Source organism: Tinamus guttatus, unplaced genomic scaffold (assembly GCF_059628265.1).
Source record: "Tinamus guttatus ecotype Peru unplaced genomic scaffold, ASM5962826v1 Tinamus_guttatus_pri_ptg000004l, whole genome shotgun sequence".
Lineage (NCBI taxonomy): Eukaryota > Metazoa > Chordata > Aves > Tinamiformes > Tinamidae > Tinamus > Tinamus guttatus.
In genome coordinates, this window is record NW_028288538.1 from 8,173,500 (window position 1) to 8,193,979 (window position 20,480).

The following is a 20,480-nucleotide window of genomic DNA, read 5'->3' on the forward strand; positions in this document are numbered from 1 at the left end:
TTTTTATTAGGTTTGTTCCATGTGCTTACTCCACATATTTCCTGTCTTTGGTGTTAAGATACTGAAGAAAAACTCCCTTTCTGGAAAGTAATTGAATGGCTACAGCACATTTCTGTGTGCTTAATCGTACCAACCCTACAACAGATACCCTGTCATTTGTAGGGCAATGTTGGGGGATTGTTTTTTCTGGGCAGTGTGTACTCCAGTGTGTATATGTGCATGGTAGGTAGTATCTGTCCCTGTGAGCTTTAAATTCATGTAAATAATAAAACTCAGAGTGCTAAGAGTGAAGCTGTGGGAGTGGAATTTCATTTTTATGTGTATATGGCTTTATTTATATATCATGAGCCGTTTCTTGTTTTCATAAACTTGACTTCCAGGAAGGAGAACCCTCAAATATTGTGTTTGCATCTCAGTTTTGATTTTTAACATATTCTTATATCATCTGGAAAAAAACATTTATTTTTGGATCCATGGGGAGAGTGTGTATTTATTAAACTTAATAGTGCTTAAACACTTGCTGAGCTGCATTAAATGTGAGATAGCCTTCCCTTACAGCTGTAAGGGTCAATCTGTTTAAAACTTTTTTTTTTCTTTTTATCGTTGAATTAATAAATAACAATTGCCTTGCTCTTGCGTGAGTTTATTATCAGTTAGCAAGAGCAACTTGATCTGAATTGATCAAATGTATTTAATCTTCTTACTGAAGACATTTTATGTATCCTTAGTGTATCCCTTGCTTTCAAGAGGAACTCGGCCAGTCGAGCACCTCAGTCAGTGTAAAGCTGAATGTTCACCCACAGACAGTGCATACACTTGAACTGGTAAACAAAAAATAAGCAAAAAAAAAAAAAAGACTTTAGTTTTCTGCAGCTTCATTGTTTATGCCAGAGCAGCAGCCAGCAGCTGGTATCAGTTGGCACTGCAGGGGGGTATGAGGACTACAACCACTCATGCTGCATTCACACACATATTTTACATCCTGAGGTACTCTCATGACTGACGGGGATGCTTTTGCTTTATGGGATAGCAGCTAGAAGTTTTGGTTAAGAGCGTACATCCTGAAGATGATCTCTCCTGCTGCTTTTTAAAGGTTTAATATACTAATAAAGAGCATCACCACAGTGTAAGCCCTTTGTTCGTTGACCCTTCCATTTGAGGGTCAGCAACCGTCACTTTGCTTTTATTTTTAATTATTTCCTCTTGTGTGTTTTTTATGCATCCTTGCCTTTTTTTTTTAATACTAAAATTAGGATGTTTTTGGTTTTCATAAGGATTTTTGTTGCAGTATTCCTGTGTTCTGTTTCTCTTCCCCAAGTAGCCTGTGGAGTATTTTTGATGAGCACAAAGTCATCTTTTGTTATCCTGTCCAAACCAAACTTTTAGTTTATCATTTATTTTGTTTTGCCTGGAAAGAAATATGTAGACAATCCAGTGTGTGAGAATAATTATAAAATATCTAACTTGTTCTTTGTAAGGCAAGGCACTATCCTGTATAGCATAAAGCTTGATGAGTTGCTAGAGGTTATAGTATTGAAGGCATCGTGAGACTCTTCATTAGTTCAGACAGTTTTCTCATCAAGTCTGAGATTCTGTGCAAGACAGCAGTCAGCCTGCTGGTAGGTGAGAGGAAAATGGAGAATTTTCTGTGTACTTGGCAAACTGTATTTCAGGGTGTATGAGACTAAAATAAATGTCTGGATTTTTTTTCCTAAAGAAACTAGAAGATGAAAGAGAAAAAAGTCTCAATTGCACTAGTCAGTTGTAAGAATTTGTCATAGCATCCTAAAATATTTCTTATTAATCAGAATGTAATTGCCAGTGATAACATCAAAGGTATTCCGTGCCTGTTTCCTGGGAGAAACCGCAATGTCCACTTGTCAGCAAGGAAGCGGCAGTAGTGTAAGAGCTGCCGCTTTTACACACAGATGTGAGTGTTGCAGGGTCCTGTTACAGAGCTCACATCACAGTAACCATCTCCTGTGTTCGGCTGTGCCCGTGACGTGGAGCTGACAGTTATTTCCGCGTGCATGATTGTGGTGCGGGATCCGCTTGGGCGCGTGGCAGGAGCAGCGGCCGTGAAGCGTCGCTCGAGGCTGTGAAAGCAGCTCCTGAGCTCTGCTGCTAACTCACGGGGCCTGGCTCAGGAGCAGCTCTTAGGACTCCTGCGTGCAACCTGCTGAGACCTCCCAGGCAGTAACTTCCCAGCAAGAACCAAAGCAGCAGCAGTGGCCAGGACTCTGCCGCGTTGGTGTGTGCCGAGCAACCACACGCTGCAATCCAGGCTGGGAGGAGGTGACTTCTCCCGGTGGAGTAGTATGGGCCAGTCCGTTCCCCAGTCTGGCATGGAGTGGTCAGTAGTGCAGGGAGCAGTTAAGACTGTGATTTTTGTTTCAGTACCAGATGACATTGTATTATTGCTGCACTTGTGGATTTTCACAGCAAAAAGAAGTCATGGCAAATGTTGTGATACAGCTTCAGCTTGTGACTTCCCTGTTTTGGGTCTGCCTTTCAGTAGAAGTACTTAGTAAAAGCTAAGTGCCATAAGTCTAGACCAAGAAATCTAGATCCAGAAAGTGTGTTTTGTTTGTTTGTTTTCGAGACATTCATATGAAAATAAATAAGAGGGGAGGAATGAGGAGGAATGACACTGTTTCAGATTTGCCATCATTAAACAGCAGAACAGAGAAAACTGTAGTTAGTTTATATGCCATCCTGTGGACAAGAGGGTGCAGGGCCCAGCACGAGCTGTGTGGCTGCCGCCTCCACAGGTGGCCTGTCTGCTATGCCGTGTCCTAGGCGGTCCCACGGAGTGCACTGGCAGGTGGGTTTGAGCTATATTGAAAGCTTTGTCATCAATTTATTCATCTCTAATTCTTCCTCTCTTTGCTGTAATGTGATCATTAAATAACGAACAAGTCCCAAATGGCTTTTCTGTCTGCAAAGCTGCAGGGTGTTGTTAGAGCTCTGCGAGGTTAGAGCGCCCATATGATGGACTCTGCTGCGATGCTTTCCTAACACCTTCATTGCAGACCGCGTCCTGACTCACTTGTGCCACCCCCTGCAAGTTATTCTGTAAGTCAGGGCAAAATTTAGGCCACTCATTTTGTTATCTGGTGCATCTGTTTAAGACTTTGCCAAACAAAAAGCTAACTTTAAAAAATATGACTTTTGCTGTTTTGGGGTTGGAATTCCAAGCTTGCCAAAGGAACATGTGTCAGCAATTTTAAGCTTAGCAGCCGTGTAATTTTGAAATGCACTTCTATTTATACTTGGTCCTTGATGATCAAAATTGAGAAATTTCCATTAGCTGTTTGAATTACACTTTGGTCGCTGCTTTTTGATCAGTAATGTCACGCCAGGAATTTCTATTGGTATGGAAAAAATTCATAGCAAACAACTCTTTTGTTTATATGACAACATTGTTATGTTCAAAGAGAAAAATGTTTTTAGTGGTTTGATTTGGCTAACTTTTATGGATTGTCACTGGGTTCTGCATAGATATTCTGTCTTTACTTGCACTGTCATATGTTATCTTTAGCTATGTGTCACCTCTTGTAAATAGCCACAATTTAGAGAAATGAAAGGCTGTTAATTAAGGGACTGGGAAAATGGTCTGTGGTTCAGGAGACAGGATGCTGCCTTTGTGCAAGGTTTTCTCCCATGCAGGTAAGTGGAGTGAATTTGAATCTCAACTCTATCCACAGCGCCAGCATAACTGAACTGAGAAATATTGTATTGTGACTTCCTTCCAGCTCACACCTGAATTGTACATTAATACATACATCTACAATAAAATGCTGCTGCTGCAAAGCTCTTTATTTAAAAATTTTAATCTTTAAAGGACTTTGTAGTCCTTTTATTCCCATTTTATTATTTTTATTCCCATTTGTGGATGGTGGTAAATATTTTCAGTTAATTCTGAAATGCAGAAGTTTGGCAGTAGAACAACTTCAGAACTTAATATTTTTGGACAGAGGCTTTTGATTAAATCTAATGAAAAAGGCTTTAAGTATATTCTAGGATATTTCATTTCATACAAACATGTATCTTGTATTGCTGCAAATATAGTTATTGTTGTATCATAATGAAGGCTTTAATGTCAAGGTTTCTATAGCCCCAGTTACTGAAAGATACTGTTCCCATCCTAAACATGGGCCTTGCATGGCTGGGTGAGGGGGTCTAAGACAGAAGGCTCTGTGTCCCATCAGTGCTGCTGGCTGGCTGTTGATTGTATAACTGTTGTCCTACTGGCTGCCTCTTGCCCTATCACTTTGTGACTGTATCCAGCCCTGAAGCACAGTATATGTAGGTCAAGGGGTCGTTTTATTCTGTGCAAGATTCTGTACTTGATGCAGGTGACTTGTAAACGCAGAAGTCAAATCCATCTGTCCTTTGCTGATAAGCAACAGGATTCTAGGCAATACCTCTACTCTGATCTGAAGTTTTCTGTAACTGTCTTCTGTTCCCTCTCAGGAGTATGGAGAGACTAATCTGTGCTACTGCTTTGCTACCTTTTTGGTGATTTATGTTTGTTGGATCGTCCCCTGTTTACTGTAGGAATGTCAGTGCCCTCCATCACATCCTCTCTTGAGATGCCTTGTCATGGTCACTGTCATCTCTCTCCAACTTTGTGTTTTTGGAGTGAGGTTCAGAGGTCCAGGGTCAGCTTGCACTGATCTGCAGTGTGACCTTGCGTAGATCCAAGGTTGCTGTGCGGTGAGTCAGGTCTTCTCACTGATTCAGCTGAAGATTAATCTTTAAAAACCGCTAGCGTGTCATACTCAGTCTGATCAGCTCTGCAAGGGCCTCAGCACTGGTGCTGCTGTCACATATGTATGTCATTGGCAAGAAGAGAGCTTGCTCTGATGTATTCCTGGCCATCGCCGCAAGAGGTTCTGCTATGGTGAGGGCATCCTCCTGTGTGAGGTGGACATGAGAGCAGCAAAGAAAAACAACTCTCAAGGAAATGATGCTTTATCTGCAGTTTTGATAAGGAATGGAGAAAAAAAACACAAGTTTAAAGCTATTTTTTCTGTCGCTGACTCCTCTGCCTTCAGGCATTTTGACCCAGCCTTAGAAATTGGCCTTGAGCCAACATGAGTAAGAAAAGAGCAGTTTTATGACTCACTTAAATTATGTACTGGTTTAAATAATGATTTATCTGAGAAGAGCAAGATCAGTCGTTTTTTTGTTGTTTTCTTTTTTCTCCTAAATGGACTGATGACATTTAGTTTATAAAGATATTGTCATCTTGTATCTGCTACATCTTGCTGTATATGATATTAAATGCATGTGCTACACAGTCCCTCTGGCTTTTTTTAGGACGAATACTGGACTTGAAGACTGGCACAGTAAAGAAGGAGGGTCAGCAGTCCTCAATGAGAATGTGCATGGGATCGAGGCGCTCTTTCATTTGCAGAATGAGGTAGGCATTTACTTTGTGTTCCTGCAGTGTTTCCAACTCCTTCCCAGATTATAAACTTCAGACATTTTGTTGATTGACTGTTTAAAAACTGAAACTGTCATGACACACTCCTATTAAGCATGTCCAGAATGCTTGTTTTTTAACTCAAGTATACCCGAAACCTGCTTTTCCTTGTGATTGATGACTAAAGCAGTACACCCTATACGTGCAGCAGTTATTTTTATCAGTGGGGTATGTTGTGCGCTTTCCCCAGAAAATTGCATGACAACTTTGTCCCTGGAACGCAAACTGTTGTCTCCTCAAGTCAGATTATTCGAATCAATGCTTTGGGACCAACACTTTCACAAGTGTAACGAGAGCCCAATGCTGTGTATTTTTTCAGCAAACCAATAATATTAAAAGAATCTTAAACAGGAATTCAGTTGCAAACTTGCCAGCAGGGTAAGAAACTAACCTAAGCCTGCTGTGAATTAACCAGATGTCAGCTGGTCTATTCTGGGCTACATGAGTAATTGTTAAAGGGTTTGTTTTGCAGTTTTCTGACTTTTCCTGCATTTCTTGGACTTCTTAGGTATGTGTCTGCCTAGTGTTTCTGACTAGGACTTGTGGGTATTTGTGTTTTTAGATAAAAAGGTCTATCATTATTGCAATAAGTTGCTCTCCGTGTGGTTAATAGGGAAAGTACGTATTGCATCTGTATCCTGTATCCAATACACGTGGTGAGAACAGATGATGCAAAATTTGATATGGAGCAAAACACACAAACCAAAACATTTCATACTTTTACAGCAGATGCCCATGCTTCTGCTTATGTGGCTCTTCCAGCCACAGGAGGAGGCTGAATATATATGACTCCTGGGTGCCCTTGTTAAGGGCTTTGTGTAGTTTACCATGCCTGCAAGATCAGGCTTCAAAGCTGTAGATCCTGCTATGCCTAGTCAATGCAAAGGTTCATCTTTGGTCTGCACAGAGAAGCCCTGTGCTCTCATCTTCACTGTTTTGTGTCGATACATGCAGGAGAGTGGCCATAATTTAACCAAATTATCAGTGCAGGAGAGTGTAGTAACGCGCTGGCTCTGGGTAGGGTTCATCAGACAAGGACATGCCAAAATGGCAGCAAAGGGTGGTATTCACGAGGTATTCCGGTATCTTTCCCCCCAGTTGTAGTGGTCTGGTTTTAAGGAGGGAGAACCTCTTTTCAAATAGCCCCTTTTTGCAGCGTTCCACAGTGTTGAGGTTATAATCTGCAGAAATGGAAAATAATATGCCTGTTAAAATCCAGTATCATGCATACATCCCCTCAAGTAATGTTAAAAATATTTTTTCTGTTGCCATTTATCAATAAATATAATGTGATATTCAGAGATTTCTCTAGAAAGCAGAGATTTCTATAGAAAAATGAGGTTTGGTGTTTGCTATCAGCAGGCTTCTCTTCCTCTGACAAGGAGTCAGCAACCCCCTGCCATTGCCAAGCATGGCCTGGAGTTAGATGTTCGGTTGTCACCTAGCCAGGTTGATACAGGGACAGGAGCTTGATGCATTTGTAGGCAGAGCAGCTCCCAGTGAGTAGCCAGCACAGGAAAGATGCTACTGACTGACAGCAGTTTGTCTCCGAAAGACAGAAGTGCCTGTCTCCTGTAGGGTTACTGCTCTTAATTACTGATTTCAGGGAATAATAAATACAGCCAAGAGAGAAGCACTTGCAACACGGCGTCCTCCTATCTGCACTTAGTGATCATGTGAGGGGGACTTGTCTGTGCAAAGAAAACAGGTTTAATGTCTTGTTTACAGAGGTTTTCCAGCTTTTGAAACAACAACTCAAATCACAGTTTTTTCCTGAGGCTCTGATTCTGTAAACTCCAGCGCATGAGATTGATTTTGTACATGCCAGTAGCTCCATTGTTCTAATTGTAAATCTTATTGTAGTTGTTCCTTCTCCTTGGCTGTGGCTGGTGTAAGAAAAAAAAAAAAAAAACAACCCTGTGGGAAAAATTACTTCAAATAATGTGAAACTAATTTGAAACTTTCCTTGTGATTACTCTTCATTGTTATTGTTCTTTTTCTATTGAGAATAAACTCTTGTTTTCTTACTTTGAACTATTTACTTGGCTACAAGTAGGTTGCTGTGCAGTTAAGCACAACTAGAAATATCACAAAATATACAAGAAAAAAAGCATTGAAGTTACTTAAGTGTGTACATAGTCCATTCTTGCAAAAACTACATTAGTGTATGACATGCATAATTTCTCTGTTTAGGGAGGTTACACTGACATTGTTTTGTGTGGATACCTTATTTTGGGGACTGATTTGTATTCTTGTCTAGTTTTCACTCTTGTTTTATAATATTTTGAGGTCTCCAGTTATCTTTAAGTTTGGGGGGGATTCTTTATATAGTTATCATGAAAATTATTATTATTATATGATTTCATGAAATATCATGAAAATGTTTGTGATACACACAAGAAACTCAGACTGTGGAAGCGGCAAGTTCTAAGGAAACATCTGTCTAGGATTTCCTTTCAGAAATAATCTATTGCTGTGTGCTTGTGTCTACCAATAAAGCTGTTAAAATGCATTTTTATCCAAGGCATTTATATTCATTTTTGAGCCCTTTCAACTATCAATTTACTTATAGGTGTGGAAATGCTCCCCTGGATCATTTACCTCTGAACAGAATAACCACCATGAGAAAAAGATACAGGTACTATTACTTAATTTACTATCAAAGTTAGTTACTCGACACACGCTCATTTTTCCCTGGGCTAATGCTCATTTGAGCAGCACTAGCTCATACAGCTAGTACTGTAACATACAGCGTATAAATAGCACTGGGTCTCAGGAGAGAAGAACTTGCCACTAAATTCAGCTGTGGCAGTGCCACAAGCCCCTGGTGCAGGCCATGAGGAAGTCACTGAACTTCTTTGTCTTAACCATCTCCATCAAAATAGAACTAATTATCTTCTTCCCAGAGATGCTGTGGATGGCAGGTGAGTCTTGCATAGCACTATAATGGAGCTGACTGCAAAACTCTGGGTGAGGGTGGCTGTTTCCATCATAACTTACAAGTATCTAAATCTTCAGTAGAAGTTTAAAATCATAAAGTTTTTCTGTGGATCAATCAGTGTTTTTTTTTTTTGTTTGTTTGTTTCCTTTTCATTTAGGAATGGCCTTGGCCCAGTAAAAGAAGGTGAAGCACAATATGCTGTTGTCCATTGCACTGGTTATATCAAGGCTTGGCCACCAGCAGGTATGTATCTGTGCTATACTGTCTACAAGATTAAGCATTCCCTTACTAATGGAGAATAAGGCTGAATTTATATGGAGTAATCCTGTCTGTCTCATCTTGAGAAGCTTTTGTATCAAGAATCAATTATTTTACATACTCATGGTCTCCCAGGCTTTATGTATGAAATCATTTTCAATTTCATTAGCCCAGACAGCTTTAAGAGTTGTTTTGAGGAATGAAATGCAGCAGCTGAGACCAAAGGTTTTCAGTCTGATAACCTATGTAAAAATGGCCTGATTTTAAGAAGTTAAATACAGAGCTCTTGTACCTCTAAGCAAAAGCAACTAGTGGTTTTGTATTTAAGTTCTGAGTTGCAAACACTGATGTTTGAGAACATTTAATTTCAACTTAATTACACGTATCCACTTCAAAGTGGTGGTGTTAATGGGGAATGCTCAGCCTTTGTGGTAAGTTCTGTTTCGAGCCTGTTTTTCTGGGAAATGAATCTTGGCATCTTGCTTTGAACTACAAGCATTTACCTCTGTAACTCAACATTACAGATGGGAATATTTCCATTAGGAAATTCATGAACAAGGAGACAGTAGAGTTCATCCAGGCATCATCATGGGCTGGGGTGGCTGACCTTGGCGTTTGCAGTAGTTGAATAAGTTGTTTTTAATATGACTGTGCCTCCTGGCATGAAAGAGACCATGAGTTGTCCTGTTCTTTTGTGGTTGTATACCACAAACATAAATCATATTTATGCAGAGATTCAGAATGCTAAGTTCACTTATTCTAGATGTATACAGCGCTGTATAGATTTCAGATTTCAGCATACAGACGTAAACTTCTTGATTTCCTGCTGAATTGCAGTTTCAAAGGTTAGATAATAGTTTTTTACCAGTGTTTTCTCATCTCATGCACAAGCACGCACGTGTGTACACACGTGCATGCCCATGCAATACAGACAAAACCAAACCTTGGGAATGTTGCTATAGTTTGTGCAGCCAAGCAGAATAAGGGTAATTTGTTTCATATGTGATTGGTGGTTCAGAACCACATTGCAGACAGCAAAAAACCTTCCTTCATTTTGCTAATAAACTTCATATACTTCAGTGTGCTTTAGAAGTCAAAATGTTTCAATTTCATTTCAATTTCAGATGAGAGAGCAGAACAGTATGTGTAAATTGCTCTGTCAAAATGAAACCAAACATTTTATATCTTTCACAAAGATATTAATTTTTTACTATTATGGTCAGATATAAGTGAATTCAGCCATCCTACAGAATGCCTCTTCAGAAAAAAAGTGCAGGTGGAATGAGATGCTTCAGTTCCTGGCTCAGCTGAAATGGAAAAGCTGCTGCATGGGATAACATGTATTCCCACGTATGTGTCAGCAGTACAGCCACTCGTGGTTGTTTTTATAGCGGAGTGGGTATCTGCAGTAAAGGAGCACAGGTTCAAAAGGAGCTCCTGGATCTTCAGGAGCCCTGTGGTTGTGTATCACCCTGTAAGTGTCAGTTTAAATAGCGAGGTTCCTCGCTCCAGCTCTTTCCAAACCTCACTGCTATTTCATGGTTAGAAACCTCTCTAATTTCTGGTCTTCATTACTTTATGTGCAGTTTATGCCAGTGTATTCTTGGCCTAGTATTTTGCTTAAGGTCAAACAGGAGTTTTTCTGTCTTGTTTCTCTGTCTATCAAATATTCTGTTGTATTTCCAGATAGAAGTCATGTCCTGTCAGCCTAAACTTTGCTCAGTTATAGAAGCCTGCTTCTTCTAATTTACTCTATTATGATGCATTGTCTTTTCCTCTCTTTATCCTTGTATCTTTTCTCTGCACTTATCCTGTTTTAATTTAACCTTTCAAAGTCTGAGTGACTAAAACTATATACTGTGTTCCAGATGAGATTGTAGTGGTAGAGAATTGAGTGTAGAGAATTTTCTGTCTTTCCTGTTGGTATAGGATATTGCATATTTTGTATGGTGCATCCTACTGCATCCTGAATCACCTGCTGTACATACAAGGCTACCTTCATCTCAGTTTTTCTCAGCACAATTCATCCAGTGCATCGTTTTCAGCTACATTTTGTAATATAAACTTTCATCCTGTTTGTATTGCTATAGTTTATGGTAATTGTTGGTCCCAAAGTGCATGCTTGTGCATTTAGTAATGTTGAAGTTCATTCCATTTCTATTACTCTACTAGATCACATGGTGAGCCCCTTATGATATCCCAGAGCTCCTCCAGAATGTTAATGCCTCCAAACTATATCACACTCATAAGGGATGTTACATTTTTTGAACTCTTGTGTGGAATTTCAGTGGTCTTATATGTTCTTATCCAAACTGTTACTCATCACAGTCATGCTTGGCTTAACTTCCGTTCGCTTAACGTGGGGAACTGAATGTGGATATCTAAAGGTTGAATTGGTCCCCACTACATTTGAGTAAAGCAGTGGCAAATATCACTGCATTTGCTCCTGTTTCTGATGGTAATTCAGCCATAACTTGCAATAAAAATGAAATAACCATGGGAGTAATTGAATTTGTTAAAGCTCTTCTACAGTGTAATAAAATTACTTCTGTTCAAATCAGGTAGAGAGTAGTAAACCCCTGGGCTTTGCGTGGTCTTTGGGAGCAAATAGGTTTATGCCAGATCACATATGCTTTAAAAACCAGCCAGGGAAAGGATCATTATCATTTATTTTTCAATTGCCAAGTGAATACTCTATATTCCATATCCTTTTCTTTCAGAGCGTGCAGTGTGTCACTTGAGTTATGCAGCTAAGATACAGCTTAAAACAGTCATACATACTTTTATAAAAACAAGTAACAAATATTTATCAAATGCATTCAATCTGCCTTTGTTTAGCGCCTCTATTTTCTCTTCCTGGGTTATGTTGCATTGTCTGTGGCCAATGTGTTACATTTCTGTTTAGTCCCAGAGTGGGTGTAACACAATCAATAGTGATACAGAAGGACCAAGACAAGAACTGCTCTGCGATTGATATTAATATGATACCGTCTGATTTGAATATATAACGTAACAGACCAAGATTTGAAGATGCTTCTGCTGTCAGTTGTCCCTGCTAAATCAATCTTAATATTTAAACTGGGTAAAAACAAACCAGCTAGACTGGCTGGCATCAGTATGGCATTGCATTTTTAGGACTGGATTTTCTTCGTTTTGTTTCAATGGCCTGCACAGAAATGAACACGGAGTATGTAGGGCTGATGAGCAGCACCTACCTTGCTCGTATTTCACTCATCTTTGAGGAGCAGGTCTGTTCTGGCTCGGTTTGTTAATGCCTGGGGTTAGACTTTGTGGAGGAGATGAATGAAAAAGAGGCTGGTTATTGCAGCTCACCTTTCCAGACACCATTTGTTTCCTACGTGGCGGATATGTGAGGATAAACCCTGATGGTGCCATGCTGGCTTATTCTGAATGGGATAGAAAAGATGCTTTATTTGAAATGGGCCAAGTACCACTTCCAGCCTTTGCTCCTCTTTTCCGTGGAGCAGAACAGCTAAAAGATCTCATGATGCTTAATCTAGAGACTGCTTCAACCTTGTAACCAGTCACAGAACCTACAAATGGCAACTTATTCCTTATCATTTAGTTTCAAACTTAAGCAAACAGTTCTACCCCCCAGCCCCCCCACCTCAGAGAATCTGATTTCTGGAAGGAAATGAATCTTATGTGCTCCATATGGTATTTTCCTAATAGATTTCTTCATGCCATAACAATTGATGGAAAATATTTGGTTGAGGGAGAAGCTACAGTCTGTCAGGATGTTGCTTGTTTTTTGTAAATCAATGCCAGGACCTGAAGGGGGGAAAAATAAGAGGAAAAGGCTTGAATGGATACTTATTTCAAAAACTTAACAAAAAGAATAATAATATTCGTGAACTCAAATGTTGAGAATCTTTCTTTCTCTTCCTTTTTTCCCCGTAGTTTTTTTTTTTATCTTAAAAAAAGAAACATCTTAGTTTTCCAAGTCAGACTTACGGTAACATCTTAACCACAACATGCCAAAGTTGTTAGATTATTTTAAATCTTTTGCCAGAATCTGGACGTTTGCGCAGAGTATTCCTATTTCCAATACAAAACAAAATAGTTGCTCGAATATTCGTGGCAGTGCTGTCATCTTTAAAGTTTTATTTTAAAATAAAAGAGCATCCTATTTTTTTACGGGTTTTTTTGCACGAGATTTGCTCCTTGGTATGCTGTAAACATCCATAGAACTGTTTTGGAAATCCTTTTTTCACTGCTGTGTAGGAGAAGCTTCTTCAGGAGGTGGCATCGTGCAGCTTGGCGCTATCAGTAAGTGTTCGAAAGGAGATCAGCAATTTCAGGGGGTTGCTAGTGGCTGCTGTGGATTTAGTTCTGCCTTTATAAACACTTGTAAATAATGTATTTTTCGCTATAGTGAAGTGAAACCACAAACCCACTAAAACTATTCTGTATCTCACCGAAAATTAAAGGTAAAGGGATGGAGATGGAAGGCAGAAGATGAAGCTGTTCTGCTGGTAGGGCCAACTGGAAGCTCAGTGGGGAAAACTAAAAAGTAACAATAATAATTTCCTTATGTCCACCCGAACACATTCCATTGCCCTGTGGGATACTCCTTGCTGGCGTCCCATGGACATTAGGAAATTAAATATAACCTCTAACTGCACAGTGTTTTATTTGTGATGTTCAGTTGCAGCCTTAGCCTTCAGGTTCATAGTAACCTGAACAAGCATAGAACTATGTTTGTTATCCAAGAGGAGCATATAGTTGGTGTTCAGAAAGAAAGTCTCTCTCAGGGTTACATGCAAAGAATATGAATAACTCGTGTTTATTTTGCTTATACTTTCTAAAAGGTCATTTTCATGGCCTTGCTCCTAGATGAACTTTTTTTTTTTTTTTTTGGAAATACTGATGTCTTGATGAACTTGCAGGGCAATATTAGGTTCTGTCAAGAGCTGGACAAATCAGCCTTAGGTGCAGTGCACATATCTGTATTTATCTGTCCTTTCTGGAGTACATTCATTAGGAAGTATGTTAAAACAAAAGTAAATCTCTTCTGCAACTTCATCCTCATATATAAGGATACGCACAGTAGAATCTTTGTAGCTATCAGAGAGACAGTAAAAAAAAAAATCCATCTAGGGAATACTCTCAATAAGAGCAGGCCTAAATTGCAGGCAAGCAGGCAGTCGTTCTGGCATCTTTTGCCCTAGACACTTAGGGAAGGGTTAGCAATTCACTGGGTCAGGTACTGATTAATTCCAGGCAGATTGTTTTTTATTCATAGTGTGCCTTGTGGCATAACGCAACTAATAAATTTTCCAGTGTGTTATAAAGGCTTAATGTAATCCATCTTGAAGAAGGAGCTGGAGGGGCGGGGGGAGAGTGAAATTTAGAACAACAGCTTCCCTTGCCAACATTGAGTTCCATCAGGAATGGTGTTTCTTAGCTAGGTTTAATTTTGGAGATTGTTTATGTTGCTTTGAGTTTATTTGGGCAGTAGCAAGCCTGAACCAAGTTCCTAAAAAGGAAAGTGTTGTTGAAAACTGTAGCAAAAAAGATTTTGCAAGGTGGAAGCCATCCAGCTGAGTATCTGTGCTGTCCTTTGCAATATACTGTGCCACTAAGGAAGTGGCTGAAAAAGGTTTTGAAATGAAGGGAAAATACTCTGAACTTGTCCCTTTCAGATAGAAAATCTCTATTTAAAAGGAGAAAAAGGGGGAATTCTGGTTAGCATTACCCCAAAAAAATAAAATGTAGACAATAGAGTGCCTAAAGTTATTTTCTTAAAATCACTCTTGGGCCTCTGTGTTGAAGTAGCCCAATTCCTAGAGGCGCCAGCCATGCACTCAGAAGAACTTTCAAAGTTGCCTGAACTGGGATCACTCACCGTCTTTCACATCGGGCCACTGAGCTGTCTGCATGTAAATGTGGTTATTTCAGGCACCAGCTTCTCCTATGCATCTTTTTTTGGCTAGTTAAGTTGCATGTTTGCCATGGTGCAGGGTTCAAGGCTGGAGGAGTGATTGGAGGAGATGCCTCCCCAGGGGATGGAGCCCCTACGGCCCCCTTCCAGCCAAAGCGTTACAGTCATTTCTGCCATTCTCCAATTCGTTCTTTCCTCTTTTCTTTAGTGTCCTCTGCTGCATTTCTCTCATGTCAGAGTCAGTCCTCCTCTCAAAACTGCAACGTCACTTAATTCATGCTTCTGTTCACAGCTTTGTAAAGTGAAACTGTGTTGGATTCCATTTAACATGCCCTGAAAACTGCACATAATTGTTAACCATTTTTTACCCCTTTGAGATGAAAATTGCTCATGTGCTCATTGCTTCCTCTCTGCAGCTCACACCCACACACATATATGTGAGCAGATACCCATGTGTCTGCCAAATTTATGCCATATGTGGGCACTTTCCAGGAGATACTTTTGCTGCTGTTTTTCCAGGCTAATTCTGTCCCTCTGTCTTGTCAAGAGGCAGCCAGATTCTCTTTCTTTGTACACTGTACTTGTCATTAGCTGCTTATTAGGCCTTAGAAATGCTGAAGAAATAACTGTGTGTGTAAACACAGCAAGGAAAATAAAAAAATACTTATGTAAAATTAATCCCTTAGTTCCAGTTTCGTGTTGGTGTTTTATAGTCAGTAGTACACTGATGTCTCGGAGCATGAGACCTGTTTGTGTTTGGAGTCTATTTTATTGTTTGTCTTGTATGTAACAGAAGAGGCTGGAACAGTGATGTGTGAAAAATAAAACACCACTTTGTAATCTAACTGCTTGAGGACCCTTGTTCTTGCTAACTGCAGACCATGCAGGACAGCCCCGTGTGTGACTGCAACCTGTGCTCTTGTAGGGGATATTTTATATGGCCCAAGTTGGGCGAAGGCTCTTCAGTAAAAGCTTTGGTCCCTCAAAACTCAGGGAGGGGCATTTAGCAGAAACAAAAAAGGAAAAGTTCAGTTGAAAAATGACCTGCATGGACTCAGCCCAGTGTTATTCTTAACTTCCATGCTTAATGAGCAATTGCTTAAAATAAACTCCCAGCATCATACAGCACGACCTCAAACTTTTCATAGGGCTTCCATGAAAGCATTTCAAAGGAAGTATCCTGGCTTTTACTGAGAAGAATCACTAGGATTTAGAAGTTAAAAAGCAAAGTTCTAGTGTAAAAAACAAAAATTCTGTTCACAGCTCTGTTACTGCATGTGACAGTGAAATTCTTACTCACTTCAGGTCCTCACTTGTAAGGGACAGTAATGTTCTTTGCTTATAAAGCTCTTGAGATCCCTTGATAAAACCCTGATTACCTCTTGTTGGCTGTGAATGAGGTAAGGTCCCCAAAATTGTGAATTCCACTGAAAATATATAGCTTACTTCGTTATATAGCTTGGTAAAAAGTGAAAGATGCCTGTAGAATGATAATTAGAAACTGATCATCAGAAAAGATTGAATTATTTTGGTAGAAAATAGTTCATTAAGAAACTACTTCCGTTCATTTATCAGCATTTATAGTAGTTTTTTCAGAGGCATCATTCAAAGAAGATGCATGCTGTCATCTTCTGCCTGGTCAAAGATTGACTTGTACTGGGAGTTATGAATTTTATGGGGAAAAATAAGTTGCTTTTGCTTTGTAATTGATTGCCTCTTTGCAATTAAATTCATTAGTGTCTTGAAATGTGTTTTAAATGATTCACTGCCTGTTGTGACTGAATTCCTTGGAAAACCTTGTAAAAGAGTTTGCAAATCCCTTAAAATCAGTCAGCAGTGTTAACTATTGGTAGATGTTTTTTGAAATGTCTCATAGGAAATGGCTATCTTAAAGCTTTGGTTGGGAAATAGCCTTGCTAAAGACTTAGCTGACTAACGAGTAAACAGAACTAGTCTCCTGAATGCTCCTATTAGTGAAGCACTGGGATGGAAAACAGTGCACATGTATGTTTTGAAATTATTCATTTGTTTGTGACAACTACTCCTGTTACACAACTGAAATGACCACTTAGTAAAACATCCACATTTTTTCAATCTTTCAACATATTGACCCAGATTTAATCCTTATAGAAAAAAAAAAAAAAAAAAAGTGCACTTGGCTGTTAAGTGCAAGCACAAAACTAATGAATAATCTGAGCCGTGCCTTCTTTAAGAATGATTTTAATATATCTATTCACAAAAGAAAACTGAGCTTAGTGTGTATTGACATAAAGTATTAAATGACACTGTGGTTCCTGTAAGTGCTGTAGAGCAGCGGGCCCGGGAATGTTCCTGTCCATGGGCCGCTCTAATGGAATTTGTGCATCTGCTTCCTCTTCAGCAGCCAGGGTTGCTCTGTATGTCTGCAGGGTGTGTAGGAGAGAATCTAACTAAGAAAGATCTGATATGAACCCAGAGGTAATGTTTGAATCCTAGAGAAAATGAGGTTATTTCATATGATTCAAAATACATGGAATTAGATAAAACCAAGGCAGAAGCATATGTTTTCATTCTGTTTTCCTAAGTGTAATGGTGTTTGTTTTCTTTAGGAATGACTATACCAGAAGAAGATGCTGATGTTGGACAAGGTAGTAAATATTGCCTCGTGGCAATAGGAAGGCTTCAGGTAATGGAAGTGCTTCATTATATGAACTATTTTGAAGGCATCATCAGTGCTGTGGTTTAGCTGTAACCAATTTGTTCAGAGCTTTGTGTTTTTTACATTTCTCCAAAATAAAGGCTCCTGATGCCTGTGTACAGCCAGTGACTTTTTTAGAAACTGCTGGTAAAGCAAACTGAAAATGTTATTTTGGCCTATATTGCTATTCAACCCAACAACAGTAGTGAAGATGCTTCTAATTATCACACATGCCATCCTCAAAGTTAGTGTAGGCTGGGATCTGCTAGACAGTGATAAACTTGGGGGTACAGGTGATGTAGGTGGTAGGTTCCGGTAGCTGCCAATGTTGATGTGCTGCCCACTTTGCTCTCCAGCATGCTCTCTTTCTCTCTGTAATTGATTGCTTGGAAAACTGTGGTTGTAGAGGTTGTTTTGGAAATAATAGATAAGACAGTCAAGAGTGAATCACAAATTACAGCTTTGTTCTCAATATGTAATCTGTTGTACATTCAGATATGGTGTCAGTGGGCGAAACTGGAAATAAAATTTTACTTCCTTTTTGTCATGATTATTCTAAATGATTTATTTTCTTCCTTTTTCTTTGCTGATAAGAGTTCTGAGCTAAAACCAGAGCAGTTGAGGTGAATCTCTGTTGTCACAGCAGTGAACAGGCCAATTTTTATTTCCCTGACCTAGCAATTCAGCCGTTAGTGAAAATCTTTGAGCCTGCTGCGGGATTTCTTGTTGGCCTGCACTCATTGCCATCTGTTAGGATGACATCAGTTCTCACAAGGTACCCAACCAGTTTTGTTTGACGTGAACAACCTGCACGTTAACGACAGTGCTATCACTTCTGCAGCGTTTGTCTCCTCTGTGACAGCGCCACAGAAATATTGCATGATGTTTTTTGACTTAATTATACTTTTGTAATCAAGAAAAAAATATTCCACTAATGGAAAGAAGCAAGTTACAGTGATTCGGATGTCGTATGTGCCAAAAAAGATGATTTCCCAGAAAATTGCATTAGTAACATGGAGTGTCAAAACATCTGTTACCTAAGAGAAGCCAGAAGGCGCTATGAAAGAGAGGACAAGAAGAGGCTCTGGCCTTGGGTTTAATCATAAAGGAGTCAAAGTGCACAAATTAAAAACCAAGCTCTATAACAGAAAATTGAAATCCTGCATACAAGTTATTACACTTCAAGGCAAGACTTAAAAAAAAAAATGTTTTATTCTTCTTGCACTTGTGTCTGGTTAAGAGAGATGGCCCTGAAGAAAAGGATAGTCTCATTTGTAGTCCCACTAGGAAAGGAGATGAAAAGTCCCAGTTGCACAGGTGTCAGGTAGATAGTTGGAAATGCTTCATTCACTCTGATGAGCTTTCAGGAGCATTAGACAATGATAGATAAAAATGTTAGATAGAGCTGCCAATGAAGTAGCGAGTGGACCTTTTCTAGAGGGCAGCCTGCACGTTCTGGAGGCTGGTTGACGTGTTCTCTGGAAATATCTCACTTCTAGTTGGCATCGAGATGTCCAGCTTTTTAAGGTGCTTCCAGCATGTGAGGTGAACACAGCCTTGTTGGAATCTTCTCCTAAGTGCCATAAGGAGGCTTATTTGCACTGCAAACTAAACTGTAACCACTCCTGTGTCATATATCCGTGTTGTTTTATTTGTTACTTCCTTCAGCAGTTAACAGTCTGCCAACAGATTTCCTTCTTTCCTGGAACAGAATAAGCAAATTTGATTTACAATGACTATTCTGTGAAGTAAATGCTGTGGACTTGATTGCTTGGTCTTAGGTAACCAGCTCTCCAGTGTGCATGGACATGAATGGCATGTCAGTCCCAACCGAGTTCTTGTCCAGACACAACTCCGATGGAGTCATCACCTTTGTCGACCCCAGATGCATCAGTGTCATTGGCTACCAGCCCCAGGTCAGTAAATGGCTGTGAATGCAGAGACAGCTTAGAAATAATGAAAAAAAAATATTTGCACATGAAGAACAAAAGCAGCAAAATATGAAATATTTCCAGCTTGTCATTCATAGATCAGATGCTGAATGCTATTTGCTTTTCTTTGCTATTCATGCCTTTAAAATTTAGGGATTTTTCTTTGTCATGTGGGAAATCACTTTATCCCTTTTAAGTCTATTCTCAATTCTAACAATAAATTGCTTTAGATCTCACATTGCTTTCCAGTGAAGACTTGTCTGTGATAGAAAGTTATCAGAGCTTGGAGTGGGTCTTAGTCCTGTAGACCTTAACATCCAAACAATTTAATGGACAGTAAACAAACACCTTTTTATAGCATCTATCTTCCTTTAGGCCTGCATCTGCTCCTTTGAATAAAGGCTAGTCATGACTGAATATGACTAATTACCTCCTAATAACAACACCACCATCAACATTTAACCTTAAGCCCAACAATAACTGTTTTCTGGTCTCAAGAGTTGCAGTTTACAGGCAAAAGTCATTTCTCTTCTAGCTCATTTGTTTTTCACATTTATATCAATTTTAGGTAGCTTTATAGCAACTGTTCTTACAAATAATAGTGCTGTAAAATGAACTTTAATAGAGAATGTTAGTCTCTTCAAGACACCATTTTCAGGTATTAAAAATTCGATTAAAATCTACTTGTAAAATATATATGTCTATGCAACAGTAGGCAACAATGTGGACCATGATACCCATAAAATTTGTTTGGAGGCCTTGTTCCTGGTTAAGTGAGTATTCCCATTGAGGGTGGTGGATCTGGTGTTTGCAAGGCTTACTTACACATATGCAATATGGATTTGCACTGTGATTTGTTTTTTTCTTTTACAAAGCTTTGTTTTATATTTCTAGGATCTTTTGGGGAAAGACATTTTAGAATTCTGCCATCCTGAAGATCAAAGCCATTTGAGAGAGAGTTTCCAACAGGTGCTGCAACCTGCTGCCTTTCTTCTGCTATTTATTTATTCATTTATTTATTATCTTTTTTTTTGTCTGGGGAAGTTGCTTTTATTTTTCTTTTCAGGGTACTTATTCTGTTATGCAGGAGTAGCAGCAAGGTATGAATTAATTTCTTAATAAACTAATGATCAGTTAAACCGCATAAATGATAAAACTACAGCAACTGTTAGCTGTATTTTCAAAAATGTCAGTTATACATTTTATTTTACTAATAATTAAATGAGTGTTCACTGCTAAGTTAAGCTGTTCTAGAAATTATTGTTTAAGAGATGCCT

The 20,480-nt window shown here is 39.2% G+C and overlaps 1 protein-coding gene across 3 annotated transcripts in view; it reads left to right on the top strand.

The window, feature by feature from the left end:
* Positions 1-20,480, top strand: part of ARNT2 (aryl hydrocarbon receptor nuclear translocator 2) — a 95,203-nt gene that overhangs the window by 47,611 nt on the left and 27,112 nt on the right. For all 3 annotated transcript variants that reach the window (XM_088540057.1, XM_088540071.1, XM_088540063.1), the window contains 6 exons: positions 5,326-5,428; positions 8,064-8,129; positions 8,590-8,675; positions 17,184-17,260; positions 19,054-19,188; positions 20,098-20,172. In XM_088540057.1, the coding sequence (XP_088396183.1) occupies positions 5,326-5,428; positions 8,064-8,129; positions 8,590-8,675; positions 17,184-17,260; positions 19,054-19,188; positions 20,098-20,172 (542 nt within the window). The remainder of the gene's footprint in view (positions 1-5,325; positions 5,429-8,063; positions 8,130-8,589; positions 8,676-17,183; positions 17,261-19,053; positions 19,189-20,097; positions 20,173-20,480) is intronic.